The following is a 13,861-nucleotide window of genomic DNA, read 5'->3' on the forward strand; positions in this document are numbered from 1 at the left end:
AAAAAAAAAAAAAAAAAAAAAGGTTAACGTGTGCTGAAGGAGTTGGGCCAGTTTCTCACCACTTCCATCTAGGAAACCTCAGTGTTTCTAGGCTAAGAAAAGCATATGTACTCGTTGGAGAGGAAGCAGTCGGTAGAAGAGAAGAGCAAAATCAGAACCTTAATCCTTCCTGAATTTGGGGCTGTAAGGTGTAGGTGCTAAACTCACCTTGATTTTGTACTTAGTTCCTGTATGTCTAGATATGGCTAAAGTTAATCTCACTCTGGCTACTGATAAGGCAGGAGGAATGTCTGGTCTGTCTTTGGGAGTCCCTAGTCTAATGGACAGACTATGTCCTTACCTAAGATGAGTTAGAAGATGATGAATCCCTTCCTTGTGTAGGAGAGGCTTCAGAATTGCTTGGTCTGGGAGGAATCCTGATTTGTCTCTTATGCAGAGACAAAAGTCTGGAGAGGGTTAGTCAGTCAGCACAGAGTGACACTAACTCAGAAGGATTATCTGTGCTCAGAGGAGTATCTTTTAAAAGTTGCCTAGGGCTTCCCTGGTGGCGCAGTGGTTGAGAGTCCGCCTGCTGATGCAGGGGACATGGGTTCGTGCCCCAGTCCGGGAGGATCCCACATGCTGCGGAGCGGCTGGGCCCATGAGCCATGGCCGCTGAGCCTGCGCATCCGGAGCCTGTGCTCCGCAATGGGAGAGGCCACAGCAGTGAGAGGCCCGAGTACCGAAAAAAAAAAAAGTTGGCCTAGTCCTTTGGGAACTCACAGTGTAAGGAGAAGGCAAGAAAGACCCAACATGTACTCCACAGAAATTGTGGTTATCTCACTTCATTTAACAGATTTTTGCAAGTTGCTGAAAAGGTTTAGAGAGATCCAGAATCTCAGACAGGAAAGGACCTCAGAGGGCTTTGGGTCCACACTCCTCACTGCTCACTGTGCTGATGAGGAAAATGAGATGCAGAGAAGGAAAGAGTCTTGCCTGAGTTCCTAAGACTGGTTAATGGCCAGCTTGGAGCCAGTGTACCAGCCTCCAAGGGCTCACAATGTTCTTCTGTCCCCACATGTTAGAAAAAAGAATTATTAAAGGTTGACTTTTATCTGAATATAAACCCCTCCATATAACTGTGATTACTGAATTTTTAAAAAATAAACCCAAAACATTTTAACCTACAATTAAAATTTTCAGTAACCCAGCCCTACCAACGACAAAGGGAATACAGATTTATATGTTTTTATATGAACCTCTTCTTACATGAACCTTCAAGGTGTTCTGATGTGTACTGTTGCTGGTGTGTTTTCCTGCACTTGAGTTTTTAAAAAATTATTAATTAATTAATTATTGGCTGCATTGGGTCTTCATTGCTGTGCGCAGGCTTTCTCTAATTGCGGCGAGCGAGGGCTACTCTTTGTTGTGGTGCGCGGGCTTCTCATTGCAGTGGCTTCTCTTGTCGCGGAGCACAGGCTCTAGGCGCGCGGGCTTCAGTAGTTGTGGCACGCAGGCTCAGTAGTTGTGGCTCGCGGGCTCTAGAACACAGGCTCAGTAGTTGTGGTACACGGGCTTAGTTGCTCCGCGGCATGTGGGATCTTCCCAGAGCAGGGCTCAAACCCGTGTCCCCTGCATGGGCAGGTGGATTCTTAACCACTGCACCACCAGGGAAGGCCCCCTGTACTTGATTTTTAGTGCAGGCAGATAACCCTTTTGTTTATTAAAAACGTTTTTTGCAAGCCAAGATGATACAAAGAAAACTGAAAAGAGGTTTTTCTTCAGCTAATGGAGTCACAAAAATGATCCACAGCATCTTCTACAACCATTGGAGAAACAGTAGAATATTCTGAGGCTTCAGAAAATTTAGGCTATAGTGTTAGTGTATAGAAGCCGTATGTAAGTCACATTTTTATCCATCTAATAGTGCTTCGGATGAATTTAAGGGTTATTTTATGTAGATACTTTTGTAAAAATGAAAACTCATCTCTTGGTTGTTATCTGTAAGAAAATTCAGGTTTTGGGATTTTTTTTGGTTTGTTTTTTGGGGTTTTTTTGTAATTAGGGTCTTCATGTTCCGTACAACCTTAACTCAGAATTTTTTATTTCTGTGGCAAAAGAATGACGAGAAATGGTATAGGTAGATTAGAAAAATGGGTTAGGTTAATCCAGGAAGATTTCCTGGGAGAAAAGACCCTGAGTTCCAGAGTAAAATGGGATGGAAATAAGGTATACAGGCAGGAAAGGGAGTTGATTCCCTCTAGGTAAGTGAGTTACTGGAGGTATGTCTGGGCCCTGAGTCAGCCGCGATATGCCTCCTTTTCTCTTTTCCCCTTTGTCCCCAGGAATTCAGGTTACATCCCACGCTGCAGTCCTGGCTGGCGGGTCCGACTTGCAGCCTCCTTCCTGCTCTCCATTTTTCCACTGCTAGACCTCTTTCCAGTCGTTTTGCCACCAGGGGCAGGCCCAGGGCCCATAGGGCTAGAGGTGCTGGCTGGAGGTGTGGCAGCTGTGGCCTGGATCAGCCACAGCCTGGCCCTGTGGGTGTTGGCTCACTCCCCTCATGGCCGCTCCCGGGGGCCCTTGGCCTTGACTCTGACTGCCTTCCTGCCAGCCCCAGCCCTAGTGCTGACCCTGCTGTGGCACTGCCAGCGAGGCACACTTCTGCCTCCACTTCTCCCAGGGCCCCTCTCCCGCCTATGCCTTCTCATCCTGCAGTTGGCTGCACTCTTGGCTTATGGACTGGGCTGGGCAGTCCCTGGGCGGCCACAGGAACCCTGGGCCCAGGAGCCCCTTCTCTCTGAGGGACAGGAACCTGAGGTAGCTGAAGATGGGGAGAGCTGGCTATCACGCATTTCCTATGCCTGGCTGGCACCATTGCTGGCCCGTGGGGCCCGTGGAGAGCTCCGGCAGCCCCAGGACACTTGCCACCTCCCCGACAAGCTGCACCCAGCCTACCTAGCCCGTGTCTTCCAGGCACAATGGCAGGAGGGGACCCGAATGTGGAGGGCCCTGTATGGGGCCTTGGGGCAGCGCTACCTGGCACTTGGACTGCTGAAGCTGGTGGGGACCATGCTGGGATTCTCAGGACCCTTGCTACTGTCCCTACTGGTGGGCTTCCTGGAGGAGGGGCAGGAGCCACTAAGCAATGGCCTGCTCTATGCCCTGGGGCTGGCCGGTGGGGCCGTTCTGGGCGCCGTGCTGCAGAATCAGTATGGGTATGAGGTGCGGAAGGTGACACTTCAGGCACGGGGGGCTGTGCTGAACATCCTGTACCGAAAGGCTTTACAGCTGGGGCCCAGACGCCCTCCCACTGGGGAGATCCTGAACCTACTAGGCACCGACTCTGAGCGGCTGCTCAACTTTGCTGGGAGCTTCCATGAGGCCTGGGGCCTGCCCCTGCAGCTGGCCATTACCCTCTACCTGCTGCACCAGCAGGTGGATGTGGCCTTCGTGGGTGGTCTGATCCTGGCACTGCTGCTGGTTCCCGTCAACAAAGTGATTGCCACCCGAATCATGGCCAGCAACCAGGAGATGCTACAGCACAAGGATGCGCGGGTTAAGGTGAGGGGCCGTTTGGGGTCCCTCAGTCATCCAGAGTCCCCAGGTCCTCCCATGCACTGTGCCTGAGAGAGTGAGTGTGATCTAGAAAATGAGAGCTCAGACTGGAGAAAGACAGACATGGGTTCACATCCCAACTCTACCACTTACTAGTTTAATCACTTCAGACAAGTCACTTAACCTCTTTGGGACTCCGTTTCCTCATCTGTGAAACGAGATAATAATAGCTTGCCTCATAACATAGTTGGAGGATCGTATGAGATACTGCTTGGCAAGTGCCAGTCACAAAGTAAGCACTAAGTAAGTGTAGCCTGTTAGTAATATTATAGTATTAGCTCATGCAGCCCTAAGAGCAACCCTAGGAGGGAGGAAGTAACCTGTCTGGGGCCAAATGGGATTTTAGTGTTAGAGCCAGGACCCAGTCTCCCACCTCCTCATCTCAGGCACAGAGCACCCCACAACCGCATGTGAAGTGGCCTAGGAGAACCCCAGCTGCCTCTTAGGGGTGGGCTGTGGGGAAAGGAGTAGGTCTCTCTCCTGCCTGGGCCACAACTCTAGGTGTGAGGGTCTGGCTGAGTCGCTCTGGGTTGTGCAGTGATTGTAGTACCTTTCCAGAGGGGATGGTGGGCTTAGGGGTCCATATAGCGTAGTTGTCAACCTCTTACTGGAATAGCTCCGAGTGCTAATGGGGAGGGGGGTGCCTCTGAAAGCTGGTTATGGTATGAGGCCTTTTCCCCTACCCATGACAGCTATTGACTAGTCTCCAGGCCCACCTGGGAAGGCTCCCAGTGCCTCCCTGGCTTGCAGGCTGGGGATGTTTGAATGTTAGGATTCAAGGAGTTCCTCTGGCCCTTGGCCATCTTGCCTGGCCCTGTCATCTGCCTGACTCTGGGCTGTGGTGTGCCCTCCTACACCTGTATACTCCTATAGGAATAGTTCCCATACCACCCGACCCCCCCTTTACTTTCCACCGCTTCATCTAGGAAGGTGGGAGGATTCCAGCTCCAACCTGCCCCCAGCTGGAGCATATGGGGGCTCAGAATACTTGACATCTTGTGCCAGGAGCCTGGGGGAGACTGAGCAGAGGAGAACACACGTGAGCAGTGTCTCCACTTTGTACTGCTCTGTTGTCCCCACCCCTAGCTCGTGACAGAGCTGCTGAGTGGCATTCGTGTCATCAAGTTCTTCGGGTGGGAGCAGGCGCTGGGGGCCCGTGTAGAGGCCTGCCGAGCTCGAGAGCTGGGGCGACTCTGGGTCATCAAGTACCTGGATGCAGCCTGTGTGTACCTGTGGGCTGCCCTGCCAGTCGTCATCTCCATCATCATCTTCATCACCTACGTCCTCATGGGGCACCAGCTCACTGCCACCAAGGTGAGGACCAGGAGGGGAGGGGACAGCTGTAGGAATGCATGGGAGAGAAGCAGCAGCACGGAGACTGCAGTGGAGTGAGGGGTGGACTGGGGCCCTCAGTGCTGGCTGGGAAGGAGGGATGGAGGGTCCCTGGCTGCCTTATCCTTTCCCAACCAAGGAGAAATTCTCTGAAGGGACCTTTCATCTGGGGCCTCGGATATATAACCCTTCCCTCTGCGAAGGAATTCCTTTCTTTCCTCTCTTCTTCCTGTCCTACTTCTGGTTAGGTCCCCTTATCCTCATTCTGATGGCCTTGGAGGAAAAGTTCACGATCCAGTGCAAGGTGGATCCAGTGCTGGGTATAGCCAGGTGATACTGCTACTTGGAAATCTGAGAAGGTCTCAGAGTGAGCTAGGTGTGTGTGCTTATCAGGGAGCAACCTGGATCCCTGGAGGAGTATCTGGAATTTCTGGGATTTTGGGGCTGGCCACCTCTGCCACCTCTAACCCGAGATTGTCCAGCTAACTCCTCAGTTTTGCTGCTGCCCTGTTTTCCCCTCCACAGACCTGTCTGCAGGGCCACCCATAGAGCAGGCCTTCAGATAATTCCCAAGCTTCAGGTGATGCTCCAACCCTTCCCCACACCTTCGACCCCACTTAGGTGTTCACAGCCCTGGCACTGGTGCACATGCTTATTCTTCCCCTCAACAACTTCCCTTGGGTGATCAGTGGCCTCCTGGAGGCCAAAGTGTCCCTGGACCGGATCCAGCGTCTCCTCGACCTTCCCAACCACAACCCCCAGGCCTGCTACAGCCCAGGTAATGGGAAGCTGGAGGGCAGAACCTGGCACAGGGGAAGAGGGAACTGTAGCCCCTTGGTTACTGTACACAGATGCTGCCAAGAGGAGCCAGAGGCAGCAGAATTTAGGCGGGGCAGGTGGCTATTTCCTGGGGGAGAATCCTCAGACCAAGACTGAGGCTGAATTAGCCCTGGGCAGGTAGATTGTGGATTAGAAGCCCAAGCTGAGTGGCTTCTTCCTTGTCCAGATCCTCCAGCAGAGCCATCTACAGCCTTGGAGCTACATGAAGCCCTCTTCTCCTGGGACCCAGTTGGAACCAGCCAGGAGACCTTCATCAGTCACCTCGAAGTGAGGAAGGTTGGTTGGTCAGACACCCTAGTAGAAACCCCAGACTGACGAGGGACATGCAAGCTCAGTGACTGATAAACAAGGACAGAGCCAATCATAGCAAGATGGCCCAGTGGCTCTAATTACTGAGGGAAGGACCAGAGAGGTTTTGGTGAGCAGGTTCTCATTGGAGAGGAGATGATACCTTATCTCTGAATGTCAGTTTTCTAACACACAGCCACTTCAGAGCAGTCACATCTCTCCCTGGTCACCAGACCATTCACATCTACCCAGTCCAGTCCAACAATTGCATTTTTCTCTCCGTGTCCCTCAGGGACTGTTGAGTTCAGAACAGACTCCAGAACTTATCCAGCATCTTCCCCAGGCTAGGGACCTCCAGGAGAGGCCCAGCAGCACCTTCTCAGAAGGATTTTGAAAATGGTATAGATAATCCTCTATTTAGCCTGGTGAAAAGGAATCACACCCTGTGACTCACACCCTGGCATACATCATCAAAGAAGCATTTGAAAGAACATTCCTGGCAGGACGGCAACTCCTCTTCACCGAGTCCTGAGTTTTCACTCTCCCCTGACCCATGTCCAACCCTTTGCCCCACAGCTCAACCCAGCGTTCTCCAGTGGAGCCTGAACTGCCTCTGCCGCATTTGGCTCATGTTTCTGGCTTGGGCTGAATGTTTTGTTTTCCCTCTTAGTTCAGGCAAGACAAGGCTGGAATTTGTGAAAGGAATTTTACTAATGTGTCAGTTGGGGCTTTTTTGGATATAAGTCATAGAAACCCACTGGAGCTAGCTTAAGCCAACAAGAATTTGTAAGAAGGATATAGAGATGAATTGCGGAATCCACAGGCAAGCACATGGGCAGATCTCAGCAGCAGCCCAGAGCCAGGCCTCGACTCGCCGAGCAGCTCCTTCCGTCTGCTTCTCTTTCTGTATCTGCCTCATTCTTCTCTCTCTGTGGACCTGCTCTCCACTGAGCAGAAGACAGGCCTGCAGAGAGCCCTTCCACTTACAGGCCACAGCCAGAAAGAGGGAGGCTTCCCAGGGAAGGGTCTCAGGTTGGTCTGGTGTCCGCTCAAAGATAGGCTAACCCTGGCTGGCAGTGTGGGACATCACAGACAGAGCTGCTAGGAGCCCCACCTGTTTCTACGGAAGGAATTTTTTTGCGTTGTGTACAAAGAGATAGCTCCATGAATGTATGTTACAGCTAAGCAAGGAAGGGAGCACAGAGAATTTTAAACTGCAAATCACAGAAATGGGTACCTGTGCAAAACATTATTTTTGCCCTGAGCTATTAGAAATCTAGCTGCAGGGACTTCCCAGGTGGCGCAGTGGTTAAGAATCTGCCTGCCAGTGCAGGGGACACGGGTTCGAGTCCTGGTCCAGGAATATCCCACATGTGGCGGAGCAACTAAGCCCGTGCGCCACAACTACTGAGCCTGCTCTCTACAGCCCGTGAGCCACAACTACTGAGCCTGCGAGCTACAACTACTGAAGCCCGCATACCTAGAGAGCCCGTGCTCCGCAACAAGAGAAGACACCGCAATGAGAAGCCCACGCAGCACAACGAAGAGTAGCCCCCTCTCACCGCAACTAGAGAAGGCGCAAGCACAGCGACGAAGACCCAACGCAGCCAAGAATAAATAAGTCAACTTATTATAAAAAAGAAAAAAAAAAAGAAATCTAGTTGCAGGTGGAGTTAGCCAGCCCAGCATCCAGGCCTCAAAGCCTGGAGTCCTTCCTCCCTCTCACCCCATCCTGGGTCGCCTGCCTCAGAGCTTTCCTTGGAAGTTCTCGGGCAGTTTTCCTCCCATGCTCTCTGGCACACTGCTGCTCTCCAAAGGCCCTTCACACAGTGAAACTGATGCTTCTCTGAGCGGAGAATAAAACACCCTACTCCCCTGGGGCCACACAGCATCTGTCACTGAGGCACAGCTCAGCCTGTGGGGTGGAGAATTCTTTCCCTCCAGGCTAACTGGGGCCTAGAGAGAAGCCTCCATGGGATGATTGCTATCCCAGGGCCTCAGGAGGGAGACCTGACACTTGTGTGGCTTCCTTGCAGGGTATGCTGGTGGGCATCGTGGGGAAGGTGGGCTGTGGGAAGAGCTCACTGCTGGCTGCCATCGCGGGAGAGCTGCACAGGTAAGCAACTTCCAGCACCCCGTGTCCTCAGCTCTGCCCTTTGTCAGCACTTTCCTGGCCCCTGCTACATGGTGGACACCTTTTTAGAGGCCACAGGATGCCAGGATGAGCAAGACATGGTCCCTTTCTTGGGAGAGTTTTCAGTCTGTAAAGGGGAAGGAAGTGAAAGTGGGTTCTCAAAACCATCACCACAGAGTGTTAGAAGTGCTGTAATAGTGAGTGAAGAAATAAATGGAAACAGCCGGCCTCAGCTACTCTTTCAGAAAGTGCGCTTGTGCACGGGAGGGATCCAGAGAGGAGCAGAGGTGTGAGGGAGGGCCTTCTTATTTCACGGTGAGAATGAATGAGTGCAGGGTGGTGGCCACACTCTCTTATGAGCACATCGACATATGACAGCTGCTTGGCTGCAACCAAAGAGTGATTTCTTCCTTTCCCAGTCCAGAGTGAGCCTCCAGCCTCATTAGGATCCCTCGACCTCAGTGGCTGCCAATCTAGAGAGCCATGTGACATGGAGCGGGACCCCGTGTAAAAGACAGCAATCTGGAGAGGCTTCTGAGAGGCAGGGGCTGGGCAGGAGGGGGACCAGCGGGGAGCCAGCCTCCCATACTGCTGGCCTGGCTCTCTGCAGGCTGCGTGGGCGGGTGGCAGTGTGGAGGCTGTCCAAAGGCTTTGGCCTGGCCACCCAGGAACCCTGGATCCAGTTTGCCACCATCCGAGACAACATCCTCTTTGGGAAGACGTTTGATGCCCAGCTGTACAAGGAAGTGCTGGAAGCCTGTGCCCTCAACGATGACCTCAGTGTGAGTGCCTGGCCGCCCGCTTCCCCACGTCCCTAACACCACAGGTCAGAGACTTGCTTCTCTGGGAAGGGGTTGCTTGTACTCAGGCATCATTTACCCAGGAGTGGCCATCAGGCTTTGATCCTCCCAGAGTGTCCAGCTTCTGCACAGGGCCTGCGGGGGTGGTGGAGACTGGGTGTTCCACACAGCAGCCGTGGGAACCCTGCAGCCTCTGGGACTAGGAGAGGGTTTCCTATGAGGCTTAGCTCTCTGTAGGTCTGGCTAATGGTCTGATTCAAGAGGCCTTCTCCCACCTCCCACTGGAAGAGTCAAGGTTATTCTAGAGAAGACTGGCAAGCCCATCAGACCCCCCACATCCAGAATGCTAAATTTAAGGGGGATGAGAGTCCAGCTTTCTCCTGTGACTTTCCCACCCAACCCCCATATCCCCTGCAGGACTGTCATCAGCACAACCCTGTCCAGGTAGATGTGGAACTTCCCTGGAAAGGAGGACCTGTGACTCCAATCATGTGGAGCATCTTACGTCCACTTATCATTTGTTTCTACATCGGGCATTTCCCAGATGTCTCCTGGGTACAGGGAACTGTTCTGGGTACTAAGAAAAGAAATTAATCACAAAGCTTTTCCCTCAGGGGAGCCACCATCTGGTCGACCACAGGTCCTTCCTCTGGTATGGGGACCCCTTAGCTAAGGAGACCTCTCCCAAGGCCACAGGGTACCTCTTCCAAGGCTCAGGATACCTTCCTTCTCTAAAAACCTAGGAAAGTTTCACTTTGGATTTGGCCATCTTCATCCTTGCCTGTTAAAAAGGCAGGGTAGTGAGTATGACGGAGTGGTTAAGGATCTACATTCGTGTCCTGCCCTTTACTAGCTGTGGAATGACCTTGGGCAGGGTACTTACTCTGAGCTTTGGTCTCATCTGTGAAAATGAAATAACGTCAACTTCATAAGGTTGCTGTGGGGGTCAGATGAGATGATGCCTGTAATGTGCTCAGCACATAGAAAGTGTTCAACAGGGGACTTCCCTGGCGGTGCAGTTGTTAAGACTCCACGCTTCCACTGCAGGAGCCACGGGTTTGATCCCAGGTCGGGGACCTAAGATTCTGCATGCTGCGTGGCGCAGCCAGAAAAACAAAAAACAAAAAAAGGAAAGCTTATTAAAAATTCCTCAAGAAAAAAAAAAAAAGAAAAGAAAAACGTGTTCAACAAATGCTCTTTATTGTTGGAGTTGTGGTTTGTCCCCTCTGGCTCACATACCCCAAATTCAAGTCCAGTCTTCTCAAGTTCCCTGGCTCTCTGACCCCCGCCATCTCTTCCCTGCAGAGGGGTAGGAAATGGGGTGGAAAGTACTGGGGCGCTCGCTGACCAACACTGCGGGGCCTGTCCTGTCAGATCCTGCCTGCTGGGGACCAGACAGAGGTGGGGGAGAAGGGTGTGACCCTCAGCGGAGGACAGCGGGCCCGGATTGCCCTTGCTCGTGCCGTCTACCAGGTAAGTTGAAGATGGGGGAGCCCGGAGCCTCGGAAGCTTGGCTGGGGAGGGGGCAATGTGGGGATATTTTCATAGGCATCCAGTTTCTTCCCTCCCCCCTGCATGCTCCTAAGGTGTTGGTCCCTTGGCCATCCCATCCCCCTCTTGTAGATTGAAGGCAGAATTAAAGGCTCTTTAAAAAGCATGATGTGGCTTGAGGCACTGGGACCCAGCAAAGCTGAACACTGGCCGTGGGGCACTGGCCTTGCATAACTGGAGGGAAGTCCACCCTCTGGTCTCACCACCTTCTTTACTGCTGTAGGGGTAGCCCCAGAGTTCCTCTTAACCGTATTCCGGGACGGCCTCAAGATCACGTCCTAGGAGAGGCCTGGGTTCTGGCCAGAGGACTTGGTATCCATGGTGCCCCCACCTCTCCCTAGGAGAAGGAGCTCTATCTCCTCGATGACCCTCTGGCCGCCGTGGATGCGGACGTGGCCAACCACCTGCTGCACAGGTGCATCCTGGGAGTGCTGAGCCACACCACGCGGCTGCTGTGCACCCACCGCACCGAGTACCTGGAGAGGGCTGACGTGGTGCTGCTGATGGAGGCTGGGCGCCTCATCCAGGCTGGTAATGTGGGCCACCAGGGTGGGAGCCTGGCTGAGCGAGGGAGCCATCTGCTCGGGTGCGACAGATGGATTGTCAAGTGCAGACTCTGCCACCCCCTCTGTGTGTGATCTGGGCGCCATCATACTTCTGTCTAGTGGGAGACCCTGTTCTGCCTTCACAAAACTGGTGTGAGGAACAGAGAGCAGGAGGGAAAGGAGCCTGTGGCTTTGTGACGCAGGCTTTGCGACTGGGAGCTTTGGGAACTTAGAGGCCCAGGATCTCAGAGAACAGTTTGATGTCCTCGGAGAAAGGAAAGCAGTCAGGTTTAGAACAATCATTTTATTTAAAAACACATAAACAGAAACTCTGATGGATTATTATCCAGAGGGACATGACCATTGGCATGTTCACTGGAGAGAAACAGGGGCAGATGAGGCTCCACCAGCGGGTTAGGAGTTCCAGGAAGCATGAGGAGAAAGCCCAGCGGTAGTGAGAGGCGCCTCTGGACAGGGTTCTCACGGGCGGCCGTGACTCTCCTCCCAGGAGTGAACCTTTTCTGTCTGTGCTGATTGGACTCCAGACACAGAGGGATGGACTTGATGGTCCTGCTCAGGGTCTGCGAGTCCAGGGCACAGCCCTGCTAGGGTAGGTCAGGGAGGGGGTCCAAAGAGCGTGGGAGGTGGATTGGCTCACATGTTTAGAAAGGCATAGAAGATACCCAGAAGAGCCCCCTCCTAATCTCCCCTGCTGCCTTCCAGGGCCCCCTTCTGAGATCCTGCCATTGGTACAAGCTGCCCCCAAGGCCTGGGCCGAGGATGGACAAGAGTCTGACCCAGGTACGGCCCCGGGTGAGAGGAAAGAGCCTGCTCTTCACCACCACACTTGTGGGGAGATGTTTCTAGGAAGCTCGCCTGCCCCTGAAAACACTGAGGTTTTCAACTGTCATCCTGTAAGCTTAATCCCCCCCACCCCGCCCACCTCTCTGATTCTCACAGTCACAGCCCAATCAGCACAGAACCCAGAGAAAACAAAGGAGGGGCTGGAGCCGGAGGAGAGCACGTCTGGCCGCCTGCCGCAGGAAGAGAGCAAGAAGGAGGGCGCTGTGGCCTTCCACGTGTACCGTGCGTACTGGAGGGCCGTGGGCTGGGGCCTGGCCCTCGCCATCCTCCTCTCTCTGCTCCTCACGCAAGGTAGGAGTAAACCCTGTAGGCCTTCATCCCACCCCCAGCCCTGTCGCCTAGGTCCCCATCACGTCCATCACCTTGTACTAATCATTACAAAGTCCAGACACTCACCATGTGTGGGCGACAGCTGGGACAAGAGACATGTCCCCAGTTCTGAGGGTCCCGGGGACTGGGAGCCGGGGCGGGGCGGGGGGAGCGGGGATGCTCCGTAGCCTTCTTCTGATCTGCCCCCAAGGCTGACTCCCGTTCTGCAGATTCAAGATCACGCTGTCCCCAGAGTTGAAGGGTGATGGGCCCAGGAAGGAAGTGCACACTGGGGAGGACATAAGGTGGGGACGGCTGGGGAGAAGGGTAGAAACCAGAGTCGAGAGCAGAGGAAGGGGCTGTCTGGATAGAAAGAAGAAGATGAGCTGTCTGGCAGCTTTCTCCTTCCCATCCCCACCCAGCAACCAGGAACTCGGCTGACTGGTGGCTCGCCCACTGGATCGCTCAGCTGAAGGCAGCCAAGAATGGCTCCCAGGAGGCGCCGGCTCCCACCAGCCTGGGCTCCGCAGGGCCGCTGTCTGCCCAGTTGCTCTTCTTCCCCGGAAGCCTCTAGTGAGTGGCTGGGGCCAGGAGCAGGCCTGGGGCTCTCAGAGTCGTTGCCAGGGGGGGAATGAGTTGGGGGGCTGGTGTTCCAGGGCCTGTGTCTCCTGGAGGGTGGGGAGCAGTGGCGTTGGGAGGGGCCGTGGGGAAGGGACCCCTGAGTGGCCCCACTTTTGGTTACCCACAGCCCCCTCCCCACCACCCAGCACCTCAGTGTTCCCACTGCCCAAAGCTGCCCGCAATGGCTCCTCAGACATCCGTTTTTACCTCACCGTGTATGCGACCATTGCTGGCGTCAACTCCCTCTGCACCCTCCTCCGGGCAGTGCTCTTTGCAGCGGGCACCCTCCGAGCAGCCGCCACCCTGCACCACCGCCTGCTGAGTCGAGTCCTCATGGTGAGGGGATGGGAGGGTGGGGGTGGCATGGGGGGCCCTTCCCGGCACCTGGGCTCCATCAGGGGCCCGTCCCCCCTCCTGGTCCTCAGGAGAAAACAGCCCCTCACAGATGGGTGCAGCACTTGAGACCTGGAGAGGCCAAGAGCAGAGCAGCTGCCTGGGTTCAAACCCAATTACTTAGGCCTATAGCTTTCTCATCTATAAAGTGGGGAGAAGAGAATCTTTCTCAGATTTACTTCTGGCGCAGAGGACTGAGTTAATCACCCCTTAGTTCATGTGAGATCCCTTTTTAATTTTATGTATTGATCCATTCTTATTGATCTGCAAGCCCTGTTTTCATTTCCTCTCCTTTCCTTGAGAAGCAGCCATCCTAGGTGTGTTTAATATGTATCTTTTTGGCTTTTTGCACAACGACTGTGTGTTGTGTGCACATAGTTTCATAAATGACGTTCCTTTTCTCAGTTTTTATTTAGAGTTTTACTAAGGGCCATCCCTGTTGCTGTGTGTATATATAGTCTGTTGCTTGCCCCATAGGTCATTATGAGGATTAATCAGTACATCAAAAGTGCTTAGGATAGTGCCTGGCATATACTAAGTGCCCAATTACAATTATTATTAACGATGTTGTTATTATTACGACGCTC

The 13,861-nt window shown here is 53.5% G+C and overlaps 1 protein-coding gene across 1 annotated transcript in view; it reads left to right on the forward strand.

Moving 5' to 3' along the window:
* Positions 1 to 13,861, forward strand: part of ABCC10 (ATP binding cassette subfamily C member 10) — a 20,009-nt gene that overhangs the window by 738 nt on the left and 5,410 nt on the right. Inside the window, exons 2-13 of the mRNA XM_007458260.1 lie at positions 2,325 to 3,543; positions 4,684 to 4,911; positions 5,551 to 5,707; positions 5,936 to 6,045; positions 8,094 to 8,173; positions 8,802 to 8,973; positions 10,366 to 10,464; positions 10,884 to 11,073; positions 11,811 to 11,888; positions 12,048 to 12,242; positions 12,683 to 12,833; positions 13,028 to 13,217. Of these exons, the coding sequence (XP_007458322.1) occupies positions 2,325 to 3,543; positions 4,684 to 4,911; positions 5,551 to 5,707; positions 5,936 to 6,045; positions 8,094 to 8,173; positions 8,802 to 8,973; positions 10,366 to 10,464; positions 10,884 to 11,073; positions 11,811 to 11,888; positions 12,048 to 12,242; positions 12,683 to 12,833; positions 13,028 to 13,217 (2,869 nt within the window). The remainder of the gene's footprint in view (positions 1 to 2,324; positions 3,544 to 4,683; positions 4,912 to 5,550; positions 5,708 to 5,935; positions 6,046 to 8,093; positions 8,174 to 8,801; positions 8,974 to 10,365; positions 10,465 to 10,883; positions 11,074 to 11,810; positions 11,889 to 12,047; positions 12,243 to 12,682; positions 12,834 to 13,027; positions 13,218 to 13,861) is intronic.

Source organism: Lipotes vexillifer, unplaced genomic scaffold (assembly GCF_000442215.2).
Source record: "Lipotes vexillifer unplaced genomic scaffold, Lipotes_vexillifer_v1.1 scaffold4, whole genome shotgun sequence".
Lineage (NCBI taxonomy): Eukaryota > Metazoa > Chordata > Mammalia > Artiodactyla > Lipotidae > Lipotes > Lipotes vexillifer.